The 17,807-nt window shown below is 37.8% G+C and overlaps 2 protein-coding genes across 2 annotated transcripts; both read left to right on the top strand.

Moving 5' to 3' along the window:
* Positions 1–377: 377 nt before the first annotated feature.
* Positions 378–5,241, top strand: LOC147411408 (uncharacterized). The gene has a single exon (XM_086448316.1). It carries the CDS (start codon positions 1,298–1,300, stop codon positions 4,130–4,132), a length of 2,835 nt encoding a protein of 944 aa, XP_086304442.1. The 5' UTR covers positions 378–1,297; the 3' UTR covers positions 4,133–5,241.
* A 6,447-nt stretch (positions 5,242–11,688) lies between these two features.
* Positions 11,689–13,077, top strand: LOC147411407 (disease resistance RPP13-like protein 4). Its single transcript, XM_086432045.1, has one exon. The coding sequence runs from the start codon at positions 11,689–11,691 to the stop codon at positions 13,075–13,077; it is 1,389 nt and encodes a 462-aa protein (XP_086288171.1).
* Positions 13,078–17,807: the final 4,730 nt, after the last annotated feature.

The raw sequence follows: 17,807 nt of genomic DNA, 5'->3' as shown, positions 1-17,807 counted from the left end.
GACACAACCAACATGGATCCACGTATATCTATTAGATGGATAATTATAATGTTCCTCTTAGATCCATTTGGCACATTTAGAGAAGAAAAGAAAATTAATTAAAGTAGAAGGCACCTAGAAGAGATTTGTTTCTGGTGTCCTGTGACATGCTGCATCCATTGTTTCTTATCCCAACTATTTGGGTGTCTACAACATTAATCTTGATCATTTAATCAATTTTATCTTAAGCAATATCTTTCCCTTAATGTACGTGTCTTTGGATGTTTTCTTAGTCGCCTCCATCTGACGTAGATGTAGCGCACATGCTTTGAGATACCTGATTTTTCAAACTGATGACATACACCCTTGACCAAGGTCTTCTATGAGAAACTAAAACCTTGTATTTGTATTACAAATCTGGAGGTATTGGAAGAGAAATTTCAACCACAATCAATTCTCAATGTCATAGTATTTTGTTGAAATGATCAAATAGGTTGGTGAGGAAGCAAAAGGTTGAACTTGAGTGCATTTTTGTCATTTTCAAGATAAATCTTTAATGGAAGACCCTAGTCAAGGGGTATCTCATCAGTTTGGAAACACAGGATTTAAAAGAGAAAATAAACAGGATTTGATTTTGAAGTATTACATGTTAATAAATTTTAGTTTAAAACTTTGTATATTATTAAATCACCTGAGTATACGAGTTAACTCGGACACAATACCCTTCCAAACTCAGTCGGACTTTTCGAGTTTTAGAACATTAACAGAAAGTTTATGGTTTAAAGTTTTGTACAATTTTTGAATATTTAATCGATTTTTCACCTTATCTTCGAAACATTGCCTTGAGATGAGATTTTAAACCTTTCCCAAACAATGATTTTAATCATTTGGTGAGAACTGAGAAGCATAAACATGTTATATGTGAAAAGCATGAAGCATCTAATTTGTACTTGTGTCATCTCAGGAAGCTAAGAACATCCTTATTTGTTTGCCTGCCTATGAAACAAACAAAAAATAATAAAAAAAGGAATAAAGAGCTTCTTGTAAGCCAAGGTTACCCTCTATACTTCACTAGAATGTGAATATTATCGACTTGAGATTGAGAATCTCTGTTTGAGTGACTTGGGTCCCCATTATACTTTTACCTTCTCTCAAGCATATTTTTTAATTCCTGTTAACCTTCTGTTTACTTAAGACCCAAAAACAGAACGAAGAGAAGTAACCATTTTCTTCTTCATCATCAATAAAAATAACTCAGCTTTTCCTATCTAGCTAAGGAACAAACCAATCAAACTTATTGTGTTGTAGTTCTGTAAGCATGGCTGATCAAAACCTGCAGAAAGTGCAAGATTTGAGGCTAATAATAGGGACAACGCGTAAAGAGATAAAGGAAACCTTTCTCAAGACCCAGAAGGACGTGATGCATAAACTTGAGAAGAAAACCCGAGAGACCGAGAAAACTCAAGAGACCGAGGTCGAGGATGAAAGCAAACTCTCAAAAATTAAGGAGGAAGTTGAAGGGATAAAGGGCAATGTGGAATCTACTCTTAAACCACTGCAAAGAGTAGATTCCAAGGCCGGTGAAACCAAAGAGAAGAAGGGAAAAAAGACCGACGGCTCGAATCCCAAATGGCCCATGTTTGATTGTAAACTGGAATGTATTCTAGAGAATGCTGCCCAGAGCTACAAACTCTCAGAATTTGATAAGCTGGATCCAAAACTCAAAATATGTTTGCTATGTTTTGCCATTTTTCCTCAAGACGCCAAAATCAAGAAAAGAACTATGATATATTGGTGGATTGGGGAGGGCATTGCGAAAGCAAGTAATAACGAAACTGCAGAGGAGAACGGAGAAAAATGTTTCCAAGATCTAATTCAAGGCAGTTGGATTGATCCTGTCAACAACAAAAGCAGCAAGATTGTTCGCGAGTGCACTCTAGACCCATGGGTACGTTGGTTGGTGATCTTCAAGGCCAGAGAACTTAACTTCTTCGATCTGGATGAAACAGGTATGCCATATCCTTATTCACCATCATCTCAATCTAAATCTCATCGTGCTTGCTTAGTGTTGACTAAAAAAAAGCCGCTAGACCCTCAAAACACTGGAGAATCCAGTAACCGAGGCCGCAAAGAAGGTTCAAGCAAAGAAGGTTCGAGCAAAGAAGGTTCCAACAAAGAGTGTTCAGGCAAAGAAGGTTCACCATCATCTCAATCTAAATCTCATCGTGCTTGCTTAGTGTTGACTAAAAAAAAGCAGCTAGACCCTCAAAACACTGGAGAATCCAGTAACCGAGGCCGCAAAGAAGGTTCGGGCAAAGAAGGTTCAAGCAAAGAAGGTTCGAGCAAAGAAGGTTCGGGCAAAGAAGGTTTGGTCCCATTGTCGACAGTGTTCAATGTGAACACAGAGTGTCTGAACTTTCAGATCTTGTTAAAAAAGCAAGATTCTATAAGACATCTACGCGTTCTGCAACTCGGAAGGTGGCAGAGCTCAGCTCAACATCACATTGAACTGGACGATGAGGATTTTGAATTCTCAAAACAATTTGGCCACTTGGAAACCTTAAGGTATCTCAGCCTTTCTGGTATTTTTAGAATAAGAAAGCTTCCCACGTGGATCAGGAAACTCCGCAATTTGCAGATCTTGGATCTTAGAGACTGCCAGAATTTAGAACAATTGGGAGAGGATGTCAGATATCTACAGAACCTAACGCACTTGGATGTATCTGAATGTTACTTGTTGGATCACATGCCCAAGGGCCTTGGCTCCCTCTTGCAGCTCGAAGTGCTCAAGGGCTTTGTGTTCGGTAGCTTGAGAAGCAGTGACCCATGTCGATTGCGAGAATTGACCAAGTTGAATAAACTAAAGAAACTGAGCATAAACCTAGGGATTGGTGAACAAATCCAGCAAGATGACATGAATCTGCTCAAAGGTATACAAAACTTGCGCTCTCTAGCTATAACATGGGGGGTCTTGTCGGAGACATCATCGGCTGAAGGAAAAGAGAAAGTGACGGAGAAGTCGACATGGAAATATATGTGCTTCCCTCCTAATCTGGAAAAATTAGATTTACGTTGCTTCCCTGAAGAAGGCCCACCCGAATGGCTTGAACCTAGTGGTTTGGGAAATTTAAAAAAGCTGTATATCAGAGGAGGAAAACTTCAGACCTTCGTCAATCGACAAGAAACAGAGGAGACGACGTGGAAAGTCGACATGTTACGCCTCAAGTATCTCCCCCATTTGGATGAGGAATGGCCAAAAGTGGAGAAAATCTTTCCAGACCTCACCTATTTGGAGATTTGTAAGTGTCCGAATCTAAAACAGCCGCCTCCAGTTGATAAAGAGGGAGTTTGGTTGAAAGAAGGAAAGCCCGATGCAAATGTTGGTGATACTAATGAGTCTGCAATGCCTCCATCCACCTCCCCTACTACTACTCCTTCGGTAGATTCTACTCAAGCTGCTGTTACTCCTGTGGTTGATACAAATGTTGGTAATACTGTTGATGCTGCAACGGTTGCGCCCACCTCCACTACTACTCCTTCGGTTGATTCTACTCAAGCTGCTGTTACTCCTTTGGTTGATACAAATGTTGGTGATACTGATGCTGCTGCAACGGCTGCGCCCACCTCCACTCCTGCTACTACTTCTACTTCAGTTGGTTCTATACCGCCTACTGATGCTCCTGCCAATCTTTCTTCATCTGCCAACAATGAAGAGGAAACTCCAAGTCATACTACTATCACTACAGATGTAGCTCCACAAGTTACTCCTAATCTCACCTCTCCACTTGAAGATGATGTTTCTGTTGCTGATTCATCTAATCAGGATCACAGAAACACTCCATCTCCACCACCACCTGATCTTGCCTCTCCATGTGATGATGCTTCTGTTGCTGATTCATCCAATCAGGATCATGGAAACGCTCCACCACCACCGCCGCCTCCTACTACTACCAACGAAACGCTCACTTCTGCACCACCCTCTACACCTGTCAATGCTACGGTGGTTCCTTCTTCAACAACTAGCAATCAAGAACAAAATCCGTCTCCTACTACTACCACCGATATTCCTACTGTAACTCCCCCTACCCCTGATTCTACATTTGATTCTTCTCCCCCAAAATCTTCTCCTACTACCACTACTCCCACATCTTGAACTTGTCCTAAAACTCAGCACTTGTTATGTTCCTCCATCCTCTCATCTGATCCCAATCCTACTTGTACCTTTCCTACCATAGTTGTTATTCCTGATTCTACTTCTATACCTAATGCTTCAATTGTTGTTACATCTCACCTCTAAACCCATACTGCTCAGGCAATCATCAATATCATATATACATAATTTACTACACTTCTCCGTCTGTTCATCTGGATATTTCGATCATATGGTCGTGATCATTGCACTGGTTAATATGTTTTTCTTTTGGTAAGCAAGTTGCATGGGACTATGTCCCCTTCTTTACTACCCTGTTAAATAATTGTGTGTTTTACCTAAAATTAAGAATAAGGGGAATGTGGATTTTCCCCATTTGATGTTTTCTTTTTTAATTGATTATTGGTTGAACTTGAAACCTAATAATGTGGGGAAACAAGATTGGTGTATCCTTTCTTATTTGTTTCTCAGTTAATGTAAGTTGTATGTATATTCTGATATCAAGTACAGTGTGTTTATAAATCTCCCATGAGTGCCGTGATTCTCTTAATGTTTTATTTTGTTTGTGTTTAATCATTTTGTGGTTTTCCAGTCTTCTCAAAGTGTTTATTTTAAACCTGCGTGCCTAAGAAAACATACAAATTTTTACACAAGAATCTAAATTTGCGAAGACCGTTGCATAGATTTAAAATTGGCATTGTAAAGTGGCTAAAACATTAACCAAGATAGTGGGATTTGATGTAAAATGGGCCATTGATAAATTTCTACGATGATCAGAAAAAAATCAGGCTGGAAGAGAAAATAGATTTGCAACTACACACCATAGCTTTTGACCGGTATAACTTCTTGAGCGAGCATCCCTATTATGATAGGGTCTTGTTCACGAGCACAATATTAAGTGCAATAACTACACTTTGGAAAGTGGATTTTGTATTGAAAATGCCCTTAAAAAAGTTATTTTTTACCAAAAAATACTCTCAGATTCAAATTTTCAAAGTGCACACGTTAACAAAATCCATTATAATATAGTAAGCTAACAATCATGACTAAGATAGGCTAATGACAATAGCAGTGCATTGGTCCTAAGGAGAATCACGAAAAAAAGGCCATTCATCAGGAAATTCAAGTTCGAATTTAAGCTTTCTATTTTTTTGTAATTTTCTTCTTCCTGTGTTCTAGCCTGTTATGGTTTTTGGAATTAAAAATTCAGCAAGGAATCTATTATTTTGAGAACCTTTTAATTAATTATTAAGATTGTCAATTGATCAATTTCGACTCTTTAGATAATTTTAACTAGACTATAATGCCAAGAGTTGCCAAGGATCACCAACAAGTTGTATAGGTAGTGGTTCCATGCCAAAGATGGGTCATCTGTATGGTTAACCCACAATTACCCTAAATCCCTCTTATTTTGTCTCATTAATAAAACATACATTAATTAAAATTAAATGGTTGCGTTGATCATTTGATCTCGTTATGAGCAATAAAGATTGATGTTGTAGAGGGTAATAATGGTACATTATCTAGACCATACACATGTCTTAGCTGAGTAAGTAGTACTTGGAGCGAGCCAATAAATCTAATCCTGCCCAACAACAGGGTAGACCAAGATAGTAGTGTTTAATTTGACTGATAGGGCAAGACAACATAAGGTGAGACTTGGCCTGCTTAATATGGTAGGTCTAATCTGAATATCTGCGTAAGTGTGGATTACGCAAGTTTGGAGATCTCGGAAGAGATCTGCCAAGAATCTTGTACTCCATCTCAGAGATTCACATTCCGTTTAAGATCCTTGTAATTAGAGGATTTATTGTAATCGAATCCCAATTAAAAGGGGAAACCCTGATTTGAATGAAGAACCTATAAATAGAGGAATGAATGGAGGAAGAATGGACATTTTAACGAAATTACTTTGCTTTAAAATGCTTTTCTCTGCAACTTTAACTTGGGCGTTGTGGGATTATTGGCAAGTACCACACTGGTGCTTACAGGAAGGATGTAGGAGCCACCTCGGATCAATAGGGCAGGTTGATCAGGGTAAAACTCAATTTTGCCTCTATAAAATTGGCGTCATTCGTGGGAATAGCCACAACAAATTGATTTCAGTCAAAACAATGACTAGAACCACTCGATCAATTGATGGAAACGCTCATTTACCTGTCACACATAACATGGAAACTAATCTCTTTAATATGCTAAAAAAGATGAGAAAGCAACAAGAGGAGATGCAAAAGAAAATGGATGACTTAGCTAAACATAATCGAGAGTTGAATCGACACATGGAGAACTAGTTGAAAGAAAAACAAGATCTCCCACCTCCTGATGGAGATGATCACAATCTAAGTGCAGAAAGCAATTCTCGATCGTGAGATCCAATTGGGAGAGAAGACGTTGAAGCCGCGACCGCCACAACAACTCAAGTGGAGCCCACTATGGCTTTGACGCGAAAGGAGATCAGAGATATGATTCGGAAGGAAAAAAAGAAGTGGGAAAGAGCACAGATATCGGCTTAGTGACTACATAAGTCGTTAGGAGAATTCAAAAATCACCATTAGTAGCTGAGATTTTATTTGAGGAGATCCCAAAGAAGTTTGTTGTATCACGTTTCACCCCTATTCTGGAACAAAGGACATGATTGAACATTTGTTCTACTTTCGACAGATGCTGATTTTGTGGGAGGGGAACGAAGGCTTGATGTGTAGGTTATTTCCCTCTAGTTTGTAGGAAAATATCCTGACATGGTTTCACACGCTACCAAATGGATCGATAGCTTCTTTTGAGGAGCTCTGCACTACCTTTGTGAAGTGATACATCGACAACAAAAAAATTGGTGGACATGTGGATGCTCTACTCAACATGCGGATGCGATAATGGGAAAGCCTCAAAGATTTTACGAGGAGATTCAAAGAAGAGGCCATGGCCCTGGAAAGCTGTGACGAGAGAACTGCAGTGGTAGCGTTTAAGAACTCTTTGCCATCTAGTTTAGGGATGTACTCACTGGTAAAGAAGAGGCTAGAAATGCTAAGTGAACTGTTTGAAAGAGCGGAGAAGTATATCCGATAAAAAGATGATCCTAGAAATTTGATAAGAAAGAGTAGGGTGATATACACAGTGACCAAGCTTGGTAAGCAGTAGTCGTAACAATCAAAGAAAATGAGGGTCCAGCATAAGCAGGGTAGAAATTAAAAGAAAGAGGGGATGTACTTCCCCATGCCTCCAGCCAGATCCTGCTTTTTATTGTAAACAAGCCTTATTTCAAATGGCTAGGGTCGTTTCCACAAAATCAGATAAAGTAAGATGAGAGATACTATGCATTCCATAAGGTTCAAGCTCATGCTACCAACAAATGTTAAGCTTTGAGAAGCCTGTTTTAAAAATTGATAGAGCAGGGTTTGCTGGGAGATGTTACAAGAAGAGAAAGGTCAGGCCATCCTCGAGAAGAGAAAGGTCAGGCCATCCTCGAGAAGAGAATCAAAGGTAGAAGTAGTCTCCTGTTGAATGGTAGGATGGGAGGGTTGTAGTAATTCATGTCGTGTTAAAGTAGAAATCTAAGGAGTCAAGACCAAACAAAAATAACTAGAGAGTAAAGAGGCGGCGGGGCAGAACATTTTATGCACTTTTACACGACTAGGAGTGGACCTATAGAACAAAGTGACACGTACGACAAGTAGAAGGTGGCCTTCATTGAGACAGACTTGGAAGGCATGGTTAGGCCACACTAAGACACTCTAGTGGTAACCTCTCAAGTTGGGACTTTTACTCTTAAGAGAGTATTGATCGATAATGACAACTCAGTCGACATTTTGTACGCCTTGACTTTCTAGAAGATGGGGTTGAACAAAAACGCACTGACCCAAGTGAAAACCCCTTTGATTGGATTTGATGGAAGAGTGAACCAGTCCTGGGGGGATAGTTTTGCCTGTGCAGACAGGATTTATGACCAAAATGACTAGGTTTATGGTTGTTGAAGCAAGTTCACCATATAACTGTAGACACCCCATTTTTGTACTCACTTGATTAATTAACTTGTCAATCTGATTGCGACGGTTCCTAATGATAGATGAATATTATAAAGTTTTTAGTTGTTACTAAATATGTTTCCAAAGCTCGGATGAGATATTTCAAGCAAACAAACTTTAGAAACCACACTACGTTAGGAAAATATGACTTAAAACATAGAAATCATCACTTTGAGACAAAAAGAAACTTTACGAAAAAATCACTAAAAAATGATCAAATGAACAGAATACCCCTAACATCAGAATATCCAGAATACCCCTAACATCAGAATATCCCTAAAACATACATTATGCTTAGAAAAACCCTTTTGAACATATAAAACCAAATAAACTGTTTCGCCAATTTCCACAAAATCTGATAAAATTATCAAAATACCCCTCCTAAGGTCCACTATCATTTCACGTCAAAAATCCATAAGTGACACAAATCAATACTCTCATTAAATTCTTTACGAAAAATTGATTCCAAAACATTCTAAAATGTTGAAAAATAACCTCTCAACGTAAAAGTCATCTTTGATGGCAAAATGGTAATTTTTCAATCCTAGAATTCAAAAAATTTGAAAATAATAATTAAAATATTAATTAACTTAAAGTGAAATCTTAATAAATTAAATTAAATTTTTTGAACAAATAAAATCAATTCATTAAGTCCATAGGCCAAATTTTAAGTGGTAACCTATTTACTTAAGGGGGCCCACATTATATTTAATAAAGAACTCTCTACTGGAGGTCCCAAAGAATTACAAATATAATTTAATAAAAAACCCTCAATTGGATGGTTCCCTAAAAATTAAAAAACTCTCATTCTACGTAAGTTGAAAATTTTAAATTTTTAAAATTTAAATAAAACTTATCTAAAATATTATCCAAATCACTTAACAGATTAGTTAGACATAAATCTTATCACTAATAGACCTAATCAAACCCTAATATTATCACAAAACTCTTTAAAAAGGAGTTTTCACTACCTAATTTCATAAGTCAAGCAATATCCTATAAAAAAAGAGGTCAAAAACTCTCCCAATACTTTTCAAAATCCTAAATTTGAAGTCCCAAGTTGATACCTAACCCCCAAGCCCCAATTTTCAACCTAAAAATCCTAAAAACACTCCAAAAACTAGTAAAACATTAAGATCTAGAAGATTGAAGTTTCATCTCGAAGATTGGAGATAGATCTAACAACAAATATAAAACAAGAAAATTCACACAAAGAACATACTCCGCCAATTTTTGAGGGAATCGATCATCGCAAAACAAAGGTAAATTTTCATTTATTTTAGATCTAGTTTATTTTGAAATGTAAATTTTTAGAAAAAGTAGAAATCGATTTTTGTTAGGCGGGATTGGTGCTTAACACCTTTTAGTCTCGTAACCTGATTCTCGTACCTACGATCTTTTCGTAATTTAGTATTTTTTATCTGTTTAAAATTATTGTTTTGGTTCTCATACCATAAAAGTAGGTGACGATTCCTAAAAAAGTAAAAGCGGATCCGTACGTACGGATCAAGGGCGTTTTCAATAACACCATTCTTGAGAGACAGTGAATGCATGAGATGAGGGATGTCCCATCAGCGTACTATCAAGTCTTGAGTTTCCTAACATCACAGGAGATGTGGGATATCAGGGGAGACCAAGTAGCAACTCAAGTGTACACTTTGGGTTAGAAAGATAGCGTAGAAAGAGAAAGTCAGCAATAACAACTACAATGGACGGGAGATGAGTAGAATGGACCCCGTGCTTGGAGAATGTAAAAATGGTTGATATAGGAGAAAGGAGGCAGATCGGAGTCGGGGAAGAATTAGGTCCGAAAGAACTAAAGGATCTGACAGACTGTTTGAAGAGAAATAAGGATGTCTTCGCTTAATCGATGGAGGAAATGTTAGGAATCAATCCTAAAGTGACCTGCCATCATTTAAATGTTGAGCCAGGTGCAGAAATCAAAGAGGTTAGCATTGCACCTAAGGAAAGCGATAAATGAAGAAGTAAAGAAACTAATCAAAGCAGGATTCATCAGGAAAGTGTAGTTTCCTGACTGGAAAGCTCATATCATAATTCAACACAAGCGAATAATTGTTCATAGATGAAAATATATCATTTCCACGACAAATTGGATGTCTGAAAAACGAAGATAGGTTTTATTTTATCGAAAATTGAATATTTTGTTCTCCATTTATGGTATTTTTTTGTGTTCATGGGTTTTGTTTTCTGGTATAATACTTAACAAGCATTGGGGATTATGTTCTTAGACACAAGCATCATGGATCCACCTATATCTATTAGATAGATAATTATTATGTTCCTCTTAAATCCATTTGGCACATTTAGAGAATAAAAGAAAATTAACTAAAGTGAAAGGCACCTAGAAGAGATTTTTTCAGGTGTCCTATGACATGCTGCATCCATTGTTTCTTATCCCAACTATTTGGGTGTTTACAACATTAATCTTGATCATTTATTTAATTTTATCTGAAGCATATCTTTCCCTTAATGTACGTGTCTTTGGATGTTTTCTTAGTCGCCTCCATCTAATATAGATGTAGCGCACATGCTTTGAGATACCTGATTTTTCAAATTGATGACATATACTTGACCAAGGTCTTCTATGAGAAACTAAAACCTTGTATTTGTATTACAAATCTGGCGGTATTGGAAGAGAAATTTCAACCACAATCAATTCTTTAAGTCATTAAGTATTTTGTTGAAATGATCAAATAGTTTGGCGAGGAAGCAAAAGGTTGAACTTGGGTGCATTTTTGTCATTTTCAAGATAAATCTTTAATGGAAGACCCTAGTCAAGGGGTATCTCATCAGTTTGAAAACACAGAATTTAAAAGAGAAAATAAACAGGATTTGATTTTGAAGTATTACATGTTAATAAATTTTAGTTTACAATTTCGTATATTATTATATTAAATCAGCTGAGTATATGAGTTAACTCGGACACGATACCCTTCCAAACTCAGTCAGACCTTTCGAGTTTTAGAACATTAACAGAAAGTCTATGGTTTACAGTTTCGTACCATTTTTGAATATTTAATCGATTTTTCACCTTATCTTCGAAACATTGCCTTGAGATGAGATTTTAAACCTTTCCCAAACAATGATTTTAATCATTTGATGAGAACTGAGAAGCATAAACATGTTACATGTGAAAAACATGAAGCATCAAATTTGTACTTGTGTCATCTTAGGAAGCTAAGAACATCCTTATCTGTTTGCCTGCCTAAGAAAGAAAGGATAAAAAGGAATAAAGAGCTTCTTGTAAGCTAAGGTTACCCTCTTTACTTCACTAGAATGTGAATATTATTGACTTGAGAATCTCTGTTTGAGTGACTTGGGTCCCCATTATACTTTTACCTTCTCTCAAGCATATTTTTTAGTTCCTGTTGACCTTCTGTTTACTTAAGACCGAAAACCAGAACGAAGAGAAGTAACCATTTTCTTCTTCATCATCAAAAAAAAAAAAAAAAACTCAGCTTTTCCTATCTAGCTAAGGAACAAACCAATCAAACTTATTGTGTTGTGGTTTCTGTAAGCATGGCTTATCAAAACCTGTTGAGAGTGGAAGAAGAGTTGAGGCAAATAATAAGGACAACGCATACAGAGATAAAGGAAACCTTTCTCAAGACCCAGAAGCACGTGATGGATCAACTTGATCAGATAACTCAAGAGATCGAGGTCGAGGATGAAAGCAAACTCTCAAAAATTAAGCTGGAAGTTGAACGGATAAAGGTCAGTGTGGAATCTACTCTTAAACCTCTGCAAATAGTAGATCCCAAGGCGGGTGAAACCAAAGAGAAGAATGGAAAAAAGACCGACAATTCCGAATGGCCCTATGTTGATTGTAAACTGGAAAGAATTCTAGAGAATGCTGCCCAGAGCTACAAACTCTCAGAATTTGATAAGCTGGATCTAAAACTCAAAATATGTTTGCTATGTTTTGCCATTTTTCCTCAAGACGCCAAAATCAGGAAAAGAACTATGATATATTGGTGGATTGGGGAGAGCATTGTCAAAACAAGTGATGCGGAAACTGCTGAGGAGATCGGAAAAAAATGTTTCCAAGATCTAATTGAAGGCAGTTGGATTGATCCTGTCAACGACAAGAGCAGGAAGATTGTTCACGAGTGCACTCTAGACCCGTGGGTACGTTGGTTGGTGATCTTCAAGGCCAGAGAACTTAACTTCTTCGATCTGGATGAAACAGGTATGCCATATCCTTATCCACCATCATCTCTATCTCGATCTAAATCTCCTCGTGCTTCCTTAGTGTTGACTAAGAAAATGCAGCTTGACCATCAAAACAATAGAGAAGGTTTGGTCCCATTGTTGACAGTGTTCAATGTGAGCACAAAGCGTCTGAACTTTCAGACCTTGTTAAAAAAGCTAGATTCTATAAGAAATCTACGCGTTCTGCAACTCGGAAGGTGGCAGAGCTCAGCTCGACATCACATTGAACTGGACGATGAGGATTTTGAATTCTCAAAACAATTTGGCCACTTGGAAACCTTAAGGTATCTCGGCCTTTCTGGTATTTTTAGAATAAGAAAGCTTCCCACGTGGATCAGGAAACTCCGCAATTTGCAGATCTTGGATCTTAGAGACTGCCAGAATTTAGAACAATTGGGAGAGGATGTCAGATATCTACAGAAGCTAACGCACTTGGATGTATCCGAATGTTACTTGTTGGATCACATGCCCAAGGACCTTAGCTCCCTCTTGCAGCTCGAAGTGCTCAAAGGCTTTGTGTTCAGTAGCAGTGACCAATGTCGATTGCGAGAATTGGCCAAGTTGAAGAAACTAAAGAAACTGAGCATAAACCTAGGGATTGGTGAGCAAATCCATCATGATGAGATGAATCTGCTCAAAGATATAGAAAACTTGCGCTCTCTAGCTATAACATGGGGGTTCTTGTCGGGGACATAATCCGCTAAAGAAAAAAAGAATTTGTTTGCGAAGTGGGAAAATCTGCACTTCCCTCCTCATCTTGAAAAATTAGATTTACGTTGCTTCCCTGAAGAAGGCCCACCCAAATGGCTTACACCTAGTGGTTTGGGAAATTTAAAAAAGCTGTATATCAGAGGAGGAAAACTTCAGACCTTCGTCAATCGACAAGAAACAGAGGAAAAGATGTGGAAAGTCGACATGTTACGCCTCAAGTATCTCCCCCATTTGGATGAGGAATGGCCAGAAGTGGAGAAAATCTTTCCAGACCTCACCTATTTGGAGATTTGTAAGTGTCCGAAGCTAAAACAGCCGCCTCCAGTTGATAAAGAGGGAGTTTGGTTGAAAGAAGGAAAGCCCGATACAAATGTTGGTGATACTAATGAGTCTGCAATGCCTGCATCCACCTCCCCTACTACTACTCCTTCGGTAGATTCTACTCAAGCTGCTGTTACTCCTGTGGTTGATACAAATGTTGGTAATACTGTTGATGCTGCAACGGCTGCGCCCACCTCCACTACTACTCCTTTGGTTGATTCTACTCAAGCTGTTGTTACTCCTTTGGTTGATACAAATGTTGGTGATACTGATGCTGCTGCAACGGCTGCGCTCACCTCCACTACTACTACTTCTACTTCTGTTGGTTCTGTACCGCCTACTGGTGCTCCTGCCAATCTTTCTTCATCTGCTAACAATGAAGAGGAAACTCCAAGTCATATTACTGTCACTACAGATGTAGCTCCACAAGTTACTCCTCCTCCTCCTACCACCAATGAAACTCTCAGTTCTGCACCACCCTCTACACCTATCGATGCTACGGTTGTTCCTTCTTCAACAACTAGCAATCAAGAACAAAATCCGTCTCCTACTACTACCACCGATATTCCTACTGTAACTCCCCCTACCCCTGATTCTACACTTGATTCTTCTCCCCCAAAATCTTCTCCTACTACCACTGCTCCCACATCTCGAACTTGTCCTAAACTCAGCACTTGTCCTCTCATCTGATCCCAATCCTACTTGTACCTTTCTTGCCATAGTTGTTATTCCTGATTCTACTTCTATACCTAATGCTTCAATTGTTGTTACATCTGCTCAAGTTCGTCGTTCCCCCTCTCACCTCGAAACCCACACTGCTCAGGCAATCATCAATATCATTTATACATCATTTAGTTCATCTGGATATTTAGATCATATGGTCGTGATCATTAGAACTGGTTAATATGGTTTTCTTTTGGTAAGCATGTTGCATGGGACTATGTCCCCTTCTTTACTACCCTGTTAAATTATTGTGTGTTTTACCTCAAATTAAGAATGTGGGGAATGTGGATTTTCCCCATTTGATGTTTTCTTTTTTTATTGATTATTGATTGAACTTGAAACCTAATAATGTGGGGAAACAAGATTGGTGTATCCTTTCTTATTTGTTTCTCAGTTGATGTAAGTTGTATGTATATTCTGATATCAGGTACAGTGTGTTTATATATCTCTCATGAGTGCCGTGATTCTCTTAATGTTTTATTTTGTTTGTGTTTAATCATTTTGCGGTTTTCCAGTCTTCTCAAAGTGTTTATTTTTTTTGATAAATATAAATTATATTAATGAAAAAGAAGAAGAAGGGGAGGCTGAGATAGCCCCCTAACAAGAAGAGAGAAAAATAACAAGAAATAAAACGAAATGAAAAAACACACCCAGCGGAGACCTACACGTCACAAACGGTATCCCAATTAAATACAAAGTCTTGAAATAACAATCCCTCAAAGCCTTTACTCAACTTTGACCAAAGAAACAGAAGACCCAAAATCTCCAAGATCACTGCGTGAGACGAATTCTCCTTGCTATGGAATACCCTATTGTTGCGCTTTTTCCAGAGACCCCAAGCAATAGCGAAAGGGAGGATAGCCCAAAGATGCCTCCTTCTAGAATGGAAGATGTTGAAGCTCCAACCCTCTAGAAGCGCACAAAAAGATAAAGGAAGGACCCAATCCACCTGGAATCGAGATAAGAAGAACACCCAAATGGCACGGGAGAAAGGGCAATGAATAAGAATGTGGTTGACAGACGCCCCATCCCTAAAACAAAGAAAACAAAAATTTGGAGTAATCCACCCCCGATAGATCAAGTTATCCAAGGTAAGAATTCTACCCAAAGAGGCAAGCCAAAGAAAGAACGACACCTTTGAAGGAACAAGAGAGAACCAAATGATAGATATAGAGAAAGAAACCTCTCCCACCAGAAGCAGACAATAATAAAAGGACCTAACAGAGAACTTCTTATCCTTAGCCTTGACCCATTCCCTTCTATCCTGTTCGTTCTCTCTGAATTGAACCAAATCAAGAAGATCTAGAAGAGATGCAATCTCCGTCAATTCCCAATCATTGAAATTCCTCCTAAATCCCAGATCCCAAGAGTTCGTGTTCTCAACCCGTTTCAGACACTGCCTTACTGTGTTATTCTTTTTCAAAGAGCAAGCGTACAAGGATGGATATTGAGTAGACAGAGCTGAAGTTCCACACCAAACATCCTCCCAAAATCTCACCTTATCCCCCATCCCAACTTTGTATCTAATCTCTTTATCAAACTTATCCACACCCTTCAGAATACCTCTCCACACACTACACCCATATCTCCCTCTAGCCTCTTCACTGTACCAACCAAACCTTTTCTCTCCATATTTAGCCTGCACTACTTTCCTCCACAAATTATTTCTTTCTTCCTCGAATCTCCAAAGCCACTTGCCTAGGAGTGCTTTATTAGTTAATCTGAGCCCTCTAATCCCCAAACCTCCACTCTTTTTTGGAGTTTGAACTTGCATGCCTAAGAAAACATACAAATTTTTACATAAGAATCTAAATTTGGGACCGTTTCATAGATTTAAAATTGGCATCGTAAAGTGGCTAAAACATTAACCAAGATAGTGGGATTTGATGTAAAATGGGCCATTGATAAATTTCTACGACGGTCAGAAATGAGGCTAGAAGAGAAATTGAATTGCATCCACACACCATGGCTTTTGACGGGTATAATTTCTTGAGTGAGCATCCCTATTATGATAGGTCTTGTTAACGAGCACACGATTAAGTGCAATAACTACACTTTGGAAAGTGGATTTTGTATTGAAAATGCCCTTTAAATAATTATTTTTACCAAAATATCCTCAATTTCAAATTTCAAAAGTGTATTTATTGCACTTTAAGGGCACACGTTAACAAAATCCATTATAATATAGTAAGTTAACAATCAAGACTAAGATAGGCCAATGACAATAGCAGTGCATTGGTCCTAAGGAGAATCACTAAAAAAGCGGGAAATTCAAGTTCAAATTTAAGCTCTCTATTTTTTGTCTTCCTGTTTTCTAGCCTATTATGATTTTGGGAATTAAAAATTCTGCAAGGAATCTATTATTTTGAGGACCTTTTAATCAATCATTCAGATTATCAATTGACCAATTTCAACTCTTTTAGATAATTTTAACTAGACTATAATATTGTCAAGAGTTGCCGAGGATCACCATCAAGTTGTATAGGTGGTTCTATGCCAAAGATGGGTCATCTGTATGGTTTACCCACAATTACCCTAAATCCCTCTTATTTTGTCTCATTAATAAAACATACATTAATTAAAATTAAATGGTTGCATTGATCATTTGATCTCGTCATGAGCAATAAAGATTGATGATAGTTGTAATTAAAATGTGCGTGTAAATTGAGGGTTTTTAAAGAAGATAGTTTCTATTACCACACCAACTTTTGCTAATGCCACCCCAAGATGTGTGCTAATTCTTTGTTGATTACATATGAATTGGAGGTGGCGTTAGAAAAGTTGGTGTGGCAATAGAATCTCTCTTAAAGAATGAGATGATTAAGAAAAGGTGGATTGAGGAAACAAGAGAAGATGCAATCACACATGAAGTTGAACTACGGAGAAATATTTAATTTATGTAACCAACTTCAAATTTTTGGGATAACACTTTGATGGTGTAAACTTCTAAAGAAAGCATTACATAGTGAATGACATCCTACAAGTTCTAGGTTGCATTTCATGTACGTGTTCTTCTTCGACAAGCAACATTAGATTGTGTAGGAATAAATGATCTAGCGGGAGGATCATGTCTATGGAAAACTTGAGTTCAAAGGTATTGTTAACCAAAATATAATTGTTTTCAATGTAAACAGAAAAGCATTAAGAGATCAAAGTAACAACCTTGTTTGTGTTTGATTTAACAAGAATACTAAGAGCAACTCCAATGCGCTTGGGCTTTGCACCCTCTCCCAACTGCCATTTTAAAGAGATAGAGCTTTTGAAGGCACTCTAACACACTTGGGCTTTAGTTGTCTACCTTGAATTTTTTTGGAAAGAGAGGCAAAAGTAGAATGTAAGACTCTCTCTACTTGTTGGCGGTTTGAATTTTGAATTGAATTAAAAAATAAATATTAAAATATTTGTGGAAAGCCATTTTGGCTAGTATTGTTGGAGTGTAAACCTCTTGAATAAGCAAAATGACTGTTCATAATAAAATGCCTATTTGTGTTGGAGTTTCTCTAACAGTGGAGCAAAGAGGCAGTAGCACTGTGAATGGTGAATAGTGCACTGAGTTTCTATGCTCAGAAATATGACCTAAGTGTTTATGCCATAACATAGACGAGTTCTTATCAATTAGGTCTCGTTTGATTACACTATCACTCACATGCAGAGAAGCTGTGTACTGGTTA

This window comes from Akebia trifoliata, chromosome 1 (assembly GCF_017979445.1).
Source record: "Akebia trifoliata isolate Shusen 1 chromosome 1, ASM1797944v1, whole genome shotgun sequence".
NCBI lineage: Eukaryota > Viridiplantae > Streptophyta > Magnoliopsida > Ranunculales > Lardizabalaceae > Akebia > Akebia trifoliata.
This window is presented reverse-complemented; position numbering and strand designations above follow the sequence as displayed.